At 45.5% G+C, this 12,303-nt stretch overlaps 1 protein-coding gene and 1 non-coding gene across 4 annotated transcripts; both read left to right on the plus strand.

The window, feature by feature from the left end:
* The first annotated feature begins 1,843 nt into the window (after nt 1–1,843).
* On the plus strand, nt 1,844–11,582 carry LOC109674964 (zinc finger protein 154-like). Of its 3 annotated transcripts, none has more exons than XM_074058578.1 (4): nt 1,844–2,055; nt 2,191–2,302; nt 3,554–3,704; nt 7,802–11,582. In XM_074058578.1, the coding sequence occupies exons 2-4, from the start codon at nt 2,255–2,257 to the stop codon at nt 8,098–8,100; spliced, it is 498 nt and encodes a 165-aa protein (XP_073914679.1). In that variant the 5' UTR covers nt 1,844–2,055; nt 2,191–2,254; the 3' UTR covers nt 8,101–11,582. The 3 variants fall into 3 exon arrangements, with proteins under 3 accessions (XP_073914679.1, XP_073914680.1, XP_020007406.1); XM_074058579.1 differs by having other exon boundaries at nt 2,197–2,302; XM_020151817.2 differs by having other exon boundaries at nt 1,844–2,302.
* On the plus strand, nt 8,903–9,009 carry LOC141418256 (U6 spliceosomal RNA). The gene has a single exon (XR_012442940.1). It is a non-coding gene; the product is annotated as a U6 spliceosomal RNA (small nuclear RNA).
* Nucleotides 11,583–12,303: the final 721 nt, after the last annotated feature.

Raw genomic sequence — 12,303 nt, forward strand, 5'->3', positions numbered from 1 at the left:
GCGGGTAGAAGATACACTTCAGAGCTGCTTACCCTCATGGCTGTTGGCAGGAGGCCTCAGTTCCTCACCCCATGGACCTCTCCACAGGCTTGAGTGTGCTCAGCATATGCCAACTGGTTTCCCTCAGAGTAAATTAGTCAATAGAGAACAAAAGAAGCCACAATGCCTCTTGTGACCTAGCCTCAAAAGCCACCCACTATCCTCTTCCCAAAATACTACTGGTTTTATGGTAAGGGACTACCGAGAGTATGATACCAAAGACTCATTGAGGCCACCTAAATTATGGCCACCAGCAAGGTTCTCTGTTTTCTTTAGCTGAACAGCTCTCTTGGGGCCTGATTTATTGACATAGGGTCCCAGGCTTCTACTTCAGGTTGAATCCCCAGGGAGGCAACTCTGTCAATCTTCTTGGGGTGAGGCGGGGCAATGTGCAAGGGAGAAGCTAGTGCCAGCCATGGTGGCACCAAGTGGGGAAAATATCAGAGCCAAGGAAGAGAAAAAGGAGAATAATGGTGTGGCTTTGTCCCTACCCATATCCAGGACCCAAATGTTGAGGGTGGAAGAAGAATGGTGTTGAGGGACAGTAGAAAGTGGTTCCATTAAAATAGCTCTTTCCCAGGACCTTTGCCCAGGAAGCATCCTAGTGATTGAGAACTGGACTGAGAACCTTTTCTGCAGCCATCTGTGGGATTCAAAGTAACCAATGGGGCAGTGCTGGCAGGGTGAAAGAAGGTGGATAAAAACCCTGAACCTGCCTGGGCTGGAGTGGGCTTCAATGGTTGGCAACACTGTCATGCTGTCTCACATCATTCTTGGGGGGAATTAAATGATGCCTATGAGATTCAACTAGGAACACCATCCACATCTCTGCCCATCTCCAACTGTTATCTTTCCTGACACCTAATCCTGCGGAAGTCCCTGGCTACTGATCCCTAGCTGGTTATTAAACTCCGGCAGCGATGGCTTTCCTAAGGCTTGGTCTCCAGTTCCATTGACTGGATATTAAGGCCAAGGTGGTGGTGAATCTGGGATGGCCATAGACATCGACACCTTTTTTTTTTTTTTTTGGTACTGAGGTTTGAACTCAGAGCCTACACCTTGAGCCACTCCAGCAGCCCTTTTTTGTGATTTTTTTTTCTTTTTTCTTTTTTAATTATATTCATATGTGCATCCAATGTTTAGGTCATTTCTCCCCCCTTCCCCCCGCCCCCTCTCTTACCCCCCTTAATCCCTCACTACCAGGCAGAAACTCTTTTGCCCTTATCCCTAGTTTTGTTGAAGAGAGAGTATAAGCAATAATAGGAAGGAACAAGAATTTTTGCCAGTTGAGATAAGGATAGCTGTACAAGGAGTTGACTCGCATTGTGTGATTTTTTTTTTTTTTTTTTTTGAGATAGGGTATCGGGAACTATTTCCCCGGGCTGGCTTCAAACCGCGATCCTCCTGACCTCTGTCTGCCTCTTGAGTAGCTAGGATTACGGGTGTGAACCACCAGCACCCCGCCTATACAGACAGCTTTGACGAAGGCCTGGCCAGCCACCCCCCCTTGCGGGGCGACCTGGTGGGGACCGCCTACCTACGGCCAGGGACACCATGGCTCAGGGAGGGACCTTCGCCGAGGTCACGGAATGTCCAAGGGCACTAGAAACGACGCTCAGCAACTCAGACCCCCCGCTGGCGGAGAACACCGCGAACTGCGGAAGAACTGCCGGAAGACGTCGCCAGAAGTCCCACCTCCGGAGCCCGCTGGAAACGCCATCTTTGGGCCGTTATTGGCCAGAGTGGGTTCGTGGCGGCGAACGGACTTATGGGTAGTGTAGTTCTCGCCTGGCGTTTTCCAAGGCCAAGCAGGGCTGATCTCTGGGAGCTTACTGGCGCTGTTGCCCTGAACTCATGACAGCCACGCGGACCGCGGTTGCGGCATCCTGGGCCCTGTACGGGTCTTACATGCGGACACGGAGGCCCGGAGCGAGCATCTCAGCCGGCGGCCACAACCCCCAGCGCCAGTGCAGGGCCCCCGGCTGAGCCCCAGGCGGTCTGATGGACCCCGCGGTGGTGAGCAGACACAGGCTCTCGCCGCAGGATGGCAGCAGATGGCACAAGTGCCAGACACCTTCACCCACGTGGTTCCTGTGCCTCCGTGGACGGCTGCTTGAGCCCTGGCACTTGCTAATGTGCATTCTTTTTAAGTTTCAGGAGGAAGATCCAGAGTTGGGATGTCTTGGAGACCGCTGAGTGTCGGCACTGAGTGGGCATGGGATCACAGAGCTCCCGAATGAAAACATCCAGACGGCTAGATCCGGTGTGTGGACCAGAATGCACTTAAGTGTTAGATTCAGGATGGTGATGAATGCCCTGAGGGTCTGGGAGAGGAGATGCTGGAGGGTGAGGACTAGGTGTCTTGTTTTTAAAACAGTAAGGTGCTGTTATCACTGAGGCTGTCATGGAGGGGTGGGCCCTTGTCAGGAGAGGGATGCAGAAGGGGATGGTGTCAAGGGACCAAAGCCTCTCTGTGGTGAGTAGACCTGGGATGGAGACTGTGACATGACTGTGATACTCTGTCGGAGGTAGAGTGACAGTGAGATCTGGGACTGGGTTTATTCTCTCTTCTGTGTAATTTTGTGTCTGCTCTCTCTGAGAGGTATGGATTTTGACTCAGGGTTACAGAGTCAGTGACAAATGAAGTTATTTAGGAGACAGGCAGGAACCAAAGTCCAGGGTATTGGCCAGTGAGTTAGACTCTTAATGTGTCTCAGAAGGAAAGAGAAAATTTGTAACAGTTGAGGGTTCAACTTGTGCAAAGGCAAAGATAGAGGAGAGGAGGTCCTGGAGTTTCTGAGATCCTTGTGTATTTTTTAGTGGCTAAGTTTTGAAGCTAGGAGCAGGGCCAGATGGGGAGGTCTTCAATGCAGGATTGGGAGATGCCTTTGACAGTGGGACCACTGGAGGTGTAGGTAGGATGGGGTCATGTTGTTCATACCAGACATTTTTGGGAACATTATATACAGAGTAGCACAGAGGAAGCCAGGGGATGCCTAAGTTGGTAACTTCTGAGATTGTGCTGGGTGGGGAAAGTTTGTGAACATGCAGAATACAAGTTTTGTGCCTGAGAGGTGGTAGACAAACAATAGGGCCCTGGAGCCCCAGTACTCCAGGGTTAGGGAGAAAGGTTAGTGTAGGTGTGGTTGCATCTGAGAGGTGATGATCTAGCTGACACAGCACTGAAGGAATTGGCTGATAGAAGAGGGTAGGGCCTATATGCTTGGACCAGAATGGAATGTGTATGGTGTCCATCTGGTCACCTGCTTGCTATTGTGGTTGGATACAGTGGCCAATAGTAAATTTAGAAGAGAGGCACCAATGGCAACCAGACCCTGGTATCCCATCTAGTGTAGAACTCTAGGGGGAAAGGTGGTATCTGGCTGTGTGTGGGAGGTGGTTTGGACCTCTGGGGAAGTAGGATATAAGTGGTATATGTGACCTTCTAGGTCAAGAGCCTGGATATGTCCATTTGCTTATGTTTTGTCTTTTCTTCCCACTCATTGACCTCAAGGATCAGTGGAACCCACCATTGCAGGGTCAGATGACATTTGAGGATGTGGCAGTACACTTCTCCCAGGATGAATGGAAGCTCTTTAATGTGGCCCAAAAGCACCTGTACTGTGATGTGATGATGGAGAACTTTGAGCTCATTAATTCACTGGGTAAGTTCCTCATGCCTTCCCCCAGCACACTGATCACCTCTGTCTTTTCCCCATGGATGTTCTGACACCCCAAAGCTGGACCACAGAGATACTTCCTTTCCAGGTTCTCTGTGGTTGATGCAGAAGGTGCTGGGCCTGGGATATGTGCAATCTCCTTGCTTCCTTTTGAGGAGCCCTGTGAACAACCCCAATACCTGTTGCCTTAAGGCTTTTTATAGGGTAGGACTTGGGTGCCAGGTCTTTCACAGTCAACCTGTCCCTGCTTGGTTGAAGTCATTGCCCCTGTGCACTTCGAAGTTTCCCTCTTCTTCCACAAGTCTTTTTTTTTTTTTTTTTTTTTTCTCTTTGTGGTACTGGGAATTGCTAGGCAAGTACTCTACTAATTAGCAATCTCCCCAGCCCCTCCACAAGTCTTTATTCAGGGTTTGCCATGTCTTAGTCCAAGCTTAATCTCTACTATAGCATTTTAGATTGTTACACATGCCCAGCTGACCCATGGCTATGTGGGTCAGATAATACCTAGTTCATGATGGTCCTCTGGTATCCCATGGTTAGGCATTCAGGTGACATGTTCACCTCACAGCTCAAGGTTAGGTATTCGTTAGCTTCCAAAGGCCTAGTATCAACATACAAACTTTCCAGAGTAGAATAGTTATAGAAGATGTAGACTTGCTCCTAAATCCTAGACATCTATGCTGTGATTGTTTGCTATTTGACAAAGGCTCTGTACAGTATCCGTATTTGCCACAAACATCTCCACATGTCATCAAATGTGCTGGATCATAATCTGGCTGTAGAGCAGCTTGAACTTGTTTTAGAGTCTTCTTTCTGTTCCTACTCAAAATAGGAAGCTAGTTCAAAGTAGACTCACATGTTATATATGTTGTCTGCAAAGTCCAGAAAGGCCTACCAACTGTTGTCCTTGTTTCATTGTGGGGCTGGTAGAGTGGCTCAAGTGGCAGAGTGCCTGCCTAGCAAGTATGAGGCCCTGAGTTCAAACCCCAGTTCCACCAAAAAAAAAAAAGTGGATTGTTTTCATTAGAATGAGGCTATTGAATCTCCAAGAGTTTTACTGAGGTGCCTATGAATTTTTTTTTTTTTTTTGAGGTACTGGGTTTTGAACTCAGGGTCTACACCTAGAGCCAACCCACCAGCCTTTTTTTGTGATGGGTTTTTTTACATGGGTCTCTGGGACTATTTGCTCAAGCTAGCTTTGAACCATGATCCTCCTGATCTCTGCCTCCTGAGTAGTTAGGATTACAGGCGTGAGCCACTAGCTCTTGGCCATGAATTTTTGTAGGTTTCCTCTCCCATCCTCTCGTCTGCCAAGGTATCTAAAGTACTTGCTACTTCTTGCTCATCAGACCCATTCTGCATAATAATATCATCAATAAAGTGAACCAATGTGACATTTATGGAATGTCAAGGTGATCAAGGTCCCAGGTATGGTGGTATATGACTGTAATCCTAGCTGCTTGGGAGGTATAGATAGGAGAATCAAGCAAAATTAGCAAGATCCTATATCAGAAAAAAACAAGCCAGGTGCCAGTGACTCACACCTGCAATCCTAGCTACTGAGGAGACAGAGATCAGGAGGATCAAGGTTTGAAGCCAGACCAGGCAAATAAGTTTGTGAAACCCTATCTTAAAAAAATATCTAACACAAAAAGGGTTGGTGGAGTGGCTTAAGGTGTAGGCCCTGAATTCAAGTCCCTGTACCACAAAAAAAAAAAAAAAAAAAAAACAAGGCTGGGAGTTGGGGACATGGCTCAAGTGGTAGAGCACCTGCCTGGGAAGCTTGAAGTCTTGAGTTCAAACCCAAATACTGCCAAAAAAAAAAAAAAAATTCAAGATCTCTGGATTATGTGTGTTATAGATAGCAGACAGCAGAATTGATGTATTTCCAGACTCTTGATCTGGCTGGGTAAAAATAAATGGTTTCTGGTGATCTTTCAGACTAGTGTGGAGGAAGGGAGGAAGAGGCACCTCCAGTTCGGTGGCTATATGGGCTGTTACTTTGTTATAGTAAGGAGGCTATCACTGGAACAGCAGCCATAATTGGAGTCACCTCAGGATTAAATTTACTGTGGTCCACAGTCATTCTCCAAGATCAACATAACTTTTGCACTGGTTTAACTAAAAGAGTTAAATGAAAACATGATAGGTACAATCACCTCTGCTTCTTTCAAATCTTTCTTCCAGTGATGTGTTACTGTTTCTAGTTTACTCTCTTAGCAGAAAATGGAAATTCCAAGGCTTCCATTTAGTCCTTGAATGGTGACCCTTATCCAGTGGGTCAGCATGGTGGTGTAGAGATTCTGCCAGTAATTGAGTATGTTTATTCCAACCCTATACTTAACAACTGGGGAAATAATCACAAGGTGGACCTCTGGGCCGAATGGGTACAATGGAGCACATTTGGTCTTCACTCTTTTTTTTAGTGTTACTGGGGCTTGAAATCGGGGCCTCATGCTTGCTAGGCAGGTGCTCTACCACTTGAGCCACTCTGCCAGCCCTGTTTTGCATTGGGTATTTTTGAGGTAAGGTTTTGTGGACAATTTTCCCAGGCTTTGAACCACAATCCTACTCATCTCTGTCTCCTGAGTAGCTAGGATTACAGGTGTGAGCCACCGGCACCCAGCTCCTCTTCTGTTTTTAATGGTCCATTATGATTATGTAAGGCCTGGATAATCCAGGATATTCTCTCTGTTGTGAGGTCAGCTGATTAGCAACCTTAATTCCATCTCCAGAATCATTTTTCCATGTGTGAAAAGTATTTACATGTTTTGGGGATTAAAGTGCAGACATTGTTTCACCTACACAGGAATGCAGTTCTCATTATAATAAAACCACTCCAACAGACCTGTTCCTCTTCCACCTCATTCCATGGTTGGTCTGGTCTCCATTTCATTAGCCTCAGGCCACCACTGAGTCCAGGTTTCATTTGTTAAGCCATCTCCAACTGTTTGAGCTAAAACATCAAATCAAAATTGTAATATAAAATACACAAAAATTCAGCCCAATTTGTTAAATTCCACCCTCCTTAACCTTAGCATCTATACATTTTCCCCAGGTTTCTAATGATGGATAAATTGACAAAGTTTTGAAATTCTTTTGCATGGAAGCCATTTTCTCCTGAGTTACAGTGTGTAACTTCCCCCATGGAGCAGGCTGAGATTTAACCCGGCAGCACTAGCAAGAGGGTGTGTGGAGAAAGTGAACTGACCCAGGTGAGGTTATTACCAGTTTTCAAGCAGAGGAAGGGTCGTTTCCCTAGATAATGGAAGGGAAGCTTCTTCTGCTGGTAAGATAGGCTCTGGGTGATTTGGGAATTCATTTTCATCTGGGTCCAACCAGATACTTCCACTTTGAGTTAGTTTCACTCATTCTTAAATAACCAGTGACCTTTTTTTTTTTTTTGTGGTACTGGGGTTTGAACTCAGGGCCTCACACTTGCTAGGCAGTGGCTCTACCATTTAAGCCACACCTTTTGCTTTAGGTTATTTTCCAAATAGGGTCTCACACTTTTTGCCTGGGCTGGCTTCAAACTGCAATCCTCCTAGCTGGAATTATAGATGTACACCACCATACCTGGTTTGTTTGTTGAGATGGGTCTTACTTTTTGCCCAGAGTGGCTTTGAGCTGCAATCCCTCTGATCGCCATCTCCCAAGTGGCTGGCAGTATAGATATGACCATTGCACCAAGCCTCTAGATCCATTTGTATAGAGTAAAATAGGTGAGTGTGGAGCTGAGAGTCAGTACACCCATATCTAGCTCAGCGTCTGAGTAGAGCAGCCTAACTGACCTGCTCCATGCTGGATGTGAGTCATGCACACACATGCTGTCAGCCATTTTCTCAAAGAACACATATGCCTTAATGCCTGGCTGGCAGAAGAGGAGTGACTTGCAGACCCCGATTCTCTGCTCTGTTTTTACATCATCACTTCTGTTAAGGTCCCCCACATTCCATCTGGCTGGACCCTATACCTACATTCCAGCAATACCATGAAGTCCTTTCTGCATGTGTCTGATGTGTACTTGTGATAAAGGCACCTCCTCCTCCAACCCAGTACTCAGTTAACACTTCCCTTTGCAGGTTGTCTGTGTGGAGAAGAAGATGGCGAGGACCCTCCAGAACAGGTGAAGAGCTGCTGGGCCCACCCATCAGAACAGCCCTTGGTATATGGGGAGTGTGGTAAGGACTTCCTAGCCAGCTGGGGCTTTGTCCAGCAACGGGCTGCTCACAGAGCAGAGAAGCTACAGAGGAGTACCCTGGGGACCTTCTCTTCTAGCTCCAACCTTTTGTGGCACCCAGGGAATCTCATCAGCCAGAAGTCTAACTGCGTCAACTGTGGGAACTCCTTTTTGAAGAGTCCGCTCTTCTCAAACACCTGAAGCTGTACAATGGAGAGAAACACTATAGGTGCTTAACAGGTGGAAATGCCTTTAAGGAGAAGTCAGGTCTTACTACTCAGAAAAGAATTCCCACTGGAGAAACATCCCATGTGTGTAAGGAGTGTGGGAAGGCCTTCAGTGTTCCATCTAAACTGAGCACACATCAGAATATTCACACTGAAACAAAACATTACAAGTGCGGCAAATGTGGGAAGCATTCAAACACAAATCCACAGTTACTCAGCACCAAAGAATTCATACAGGGGAAAGGCTGGATAAGTGCAGCAAATGTGGGAAAGCCTTCAGCCTCGCATCTACCCTCATTCGGCACTGGAAAGTTCACACTTGGGAAAAGCTCTATAAATGCACTGAATGTGGGAAATTCTTTAGCCAAAACTCTAACCTCATTTGACACCAGAGATCTCACACTGGAGCAAGGCCCTGTGAGTGCATTGAATATGGGAAAACCTACAGCAGGATCTCCTGTCTCAGTCAGCACCAGAAAATTCCTGTGGGAGAAGGAACATGAGAGTGCCCTCACTGAGAAAGCCTTCCTCAAGATATCCACACTTAGCCAGGTGCTGGTGACTCAAGCCTGTAATCCTAGCTGCTTAGGAGCCAGAGATCAGGAGGATCTCCGTTCAAAGCCAGCTCCTGGTAAATAGTTCATGAGACCCTATCTCAAAAAAATGCATCCCCAAAAAGGGCTGGCAAAGTGGCTCAAATGGTAGAGTATCTGCCTAGGAAGCATGAGGCTCTGAAAGCAAATCTCAGTACAACAACAACAACAAAAAGACAGATAGTGCTCACTTCGGCAGCACATATACTAAAATTGGAACGATACAGAGAAGATTAGCATGGCCCCTGCGCAAGGATGACATGCAAATTTGTGAAGCGTTCCATATTTTTGAAAAAAAAAAAAAAGATAAACCACACTTGTTTGGCACCAGAAATTTCTCAACATAGAAAGGCCTGTATGTGCAACACACATCTAAGGGCTTTTAGCTGCACCGCTAAGCTGTTCAACACCAACCTCACACTAGAAAAAGGTCTTAAGAATATAATGAATGTTGAAAAGCCTTTGGATATACCTTAAACCTCATTTAGCACCCAGAAAGTTCACAATCCAAAAAAGGACTTAGTGTAGTAAATGTGGAAAACCTTTCCACCAAAGTGCCAAACTTGTTCTACTGCAAGTTTTTGTGCTATAGAAAATCATCCAATGTGAGAAGACCAGTCGAAGCTCCTGTCTTATTTCTCACCAGGAAATTTACCCTTGGAGAAAGGCCTTATGAACATCTTCAGTTAAAGATCTGCCTGCTGTCAGCACCAGGAAATTCATACTGGTGAAAGGTCTTAGGAGTACAATGAATATGAGAAAAACTTGAGCCTTGGCTGTCACCTTGTTCAAGTCACACCAGAGAGAAGATTGCCTTTGGGAGGCATACAGGAGTTTAACCATGTGGTATTAGTTTTCTCTTGCTGCCTAACAAATGATCACAATCACCAAATACCTATTTCCTAATTCAGTTCTAGAGTCAGAATTCTGGCACAGCATGGCTAAGTTCTCTGCTAATACCAAAATGAGCCTGCTGGACTAGAAAAATCCATTTCAAGCTCTCTCTCCCTCTCTCTCTTCCTCCTTCCCTCCCTCCCTTTCCTCTCTCCATTCCTTCCTTTTTCCTTTTTCTGTAATTTTTTTATGTTTAATTCAATGATTTCCACAAACTGTACATGAAGTTTCTAATCATCACAATTTAGTGAAGTATAAAACATTAGGTTACAAGCCATGGACAAGCTCATTCTTTTTGTTGACAGAATTCATTTTTTTTTTTTTTTTTTTTTGCTGTTGTGGGATTGGTGCCTCTTTCAGCAGAGGAACACTCAGCTCCTAGATGACACATGGGCCCTTCTACCTTTGAGCCAGCTAGTGCACAGAGTCCCTTTCACTGTTTGGAGCACTGGCTTTCTCTCCTGGGACAACTGAGGAATGTCTGCTTCTGGAGGCCCATGTGATCACATCAGGTTCACCTGGATAATCTTCCTTTTTTAAGGCCAGGAGTGCCATATAACATAACCTAAGCATAAGAATAAAATCCATCATATTCACAGTCTCAGGGTTTAGGATGGAGGAATGGGGGCCATCTTAGAGTTCTGCAGACCATACTTGAATATATCACCAGTCCTGCTGGGGAGACTGCTTGTGAGTACCAGGTATGTGGAAAATTCCTAAAAGTTATGTTGTACTTTCTGATCTGTCCTGGGCCTGTGGCATTATCATATCACTGTTACTGCCTTTGGTAGAAGCCATGTAATCTCTAATGGCTGCCACAGAAAGTATCTGTCATCTATTGTGCCCAGGAAGGAAGGAAGACATTGGGGCTTCCTCTGTCAACTCTTAGAAAAAAAACAAAACAACAACAACAAAAAACTCTTAGAGAGCTAAAAGTAGAGTGCTTGCTTAGCAAGCACAAGGCCATGAGTTCAAACCTCTAGAACTGCCAAAAAGAAAAAAAGTATCATTTCCTAGAATCTTGAATCATGAGGGGTCCTCATTGTCTCCTCACTGGCCAGGAAGACCTAAACTGCTTCTCAGGCTTCCAGGGAAGCCTTTCTTCATGGACATAGTTGACTTTATATATGATGACCTTATAACAGACACTGAGTCTCCAACTCCTCCATCGCAGGAACTGCCCATGGATTGTGTGACAAACAGTTTAATCCACCTTTGACTCTGGGATTTCTGTTCATGGTGTGGAATGGATAGAAAATAGAATTGTGCTCTGCTGGCCTGAATTCAGAGTCTTTGTGGGAGTCTTGACCTTAGATAGGAAGCAGAAAGGTAGGAAGCAGCCAAAATTCAGATTTGGTTTCATTTGCATTGCTGACCATGATCTCCGTAGAGAGTGAAGAGTTTGGTGAGCTGAAGCTTATGGCCTGGATGTTAGGATAACATGTTGAGCCTGGTGTCAGCCTGAGGAACCACAGTAGTTGTGACAACTTACATTTGTCATAACATTCCTCCCAAAACATTAGGAATTAGGTGGTTTCCTGTAGTCCTCAGCAATGTTGGGAGGAGGTTATCTCTAGGACCTGCCCAGGAGACCTGCCTCTGAAGCTAGAGACCAGGCATCATTTGTCCCTGGCTATAAGATACCTGTAAAACACAAGTAGAAACAAGCATTTCTAAAAAAAAAAAAATCACACAAATGTACACTGGTAACTGTAATAAATGCCTGAAGGTATGTCCATGTTGGGATCTGTGTCCATGATGGTATCTGTCAAGACTAAAGCTTCATTCTCTGCATTTCAGGATCTCCGGATCTGTCCATGTCTGTCTCTTGAGGGCTCAGGTAGTCACAGTATCAGCTCTCACTTTTAGTAGAGAGATCCTTATCTTGCTTATTTTGTCTACTGCTTTCCTTTTGGGCTGATATAACCTTTTTTTTAAGACAGGGTCTTACTATGTAGTCCACACTGACCTCAAACTTGCAATCCTCCTGCTTCAGCCTCCTGAGTACGGGATTACAGCTGTGTACACCACACTCAATCTTTCTTTTTCTTTCTTTTTTTTTTTTTTTGGTGGGACTGGGGTTTGAAGTCAGTAGTAGAGTGCTAGGCAGGCACTCTACTATTCTGCTACTTGTACTACTTGAGCCACTCCACCACCGTACCCCCACTCCCCTGCCCCTGGCATGGAATTGCTGTAGTGCCAAATGCATCTCTCCTTTCATGGCTTTTTTTTTTTTTTTTTGTGGTGATACTGGTGTTTAAACTCAGGGCTTTGTGCTTTCAAGGCAGGCTCTCTATGCTGATGCTGCCCTGTTCAAGGTGATGTCTCCTTGTGAAAGCCAGAGGGGTCATCCCAAAAAAAGACACTGGAGCTGGAGACCTGTGGCTGCCAGTTATCTTCAGAACCAGGCCTGTCCTGTCCCTCTCCTCCCAGGAGTCCTACTGTAGTCCAGAGGAGACAGACAAGGTCAGTGTAACTTTATGTAAAATAACCAGAAAGGAGAAATGACCCAAGTCTCATTAAGGAGGATGGATAAACATTGTGGTACATCATATAATGGAATCCTAGTGAGTGTTAACTTACTGACACAGGCAATCATGGAGATAAATTTTAAAAGCATTAGGTGAGTGAAGGAATACAGGAACAAAAGATGGAATACTTTAAGATTTTTAAGATTTTGCTTGTTTGAA

Source organism: Castor canadensis, chromosome 16 (genome assembly GCF_047511655.1).
Source record: "Castor canadensis chromosome 16, mCasCan1.hap1v2, whole genome shotgun sequence".
In the NCBI taxonomy this organism is placed as follows: domain Eukaryota; kingdom Metazoa; phylum Chordata; class Mammalia; order Rodentia; family Castoridae; genus Castor; species Castor canadensis.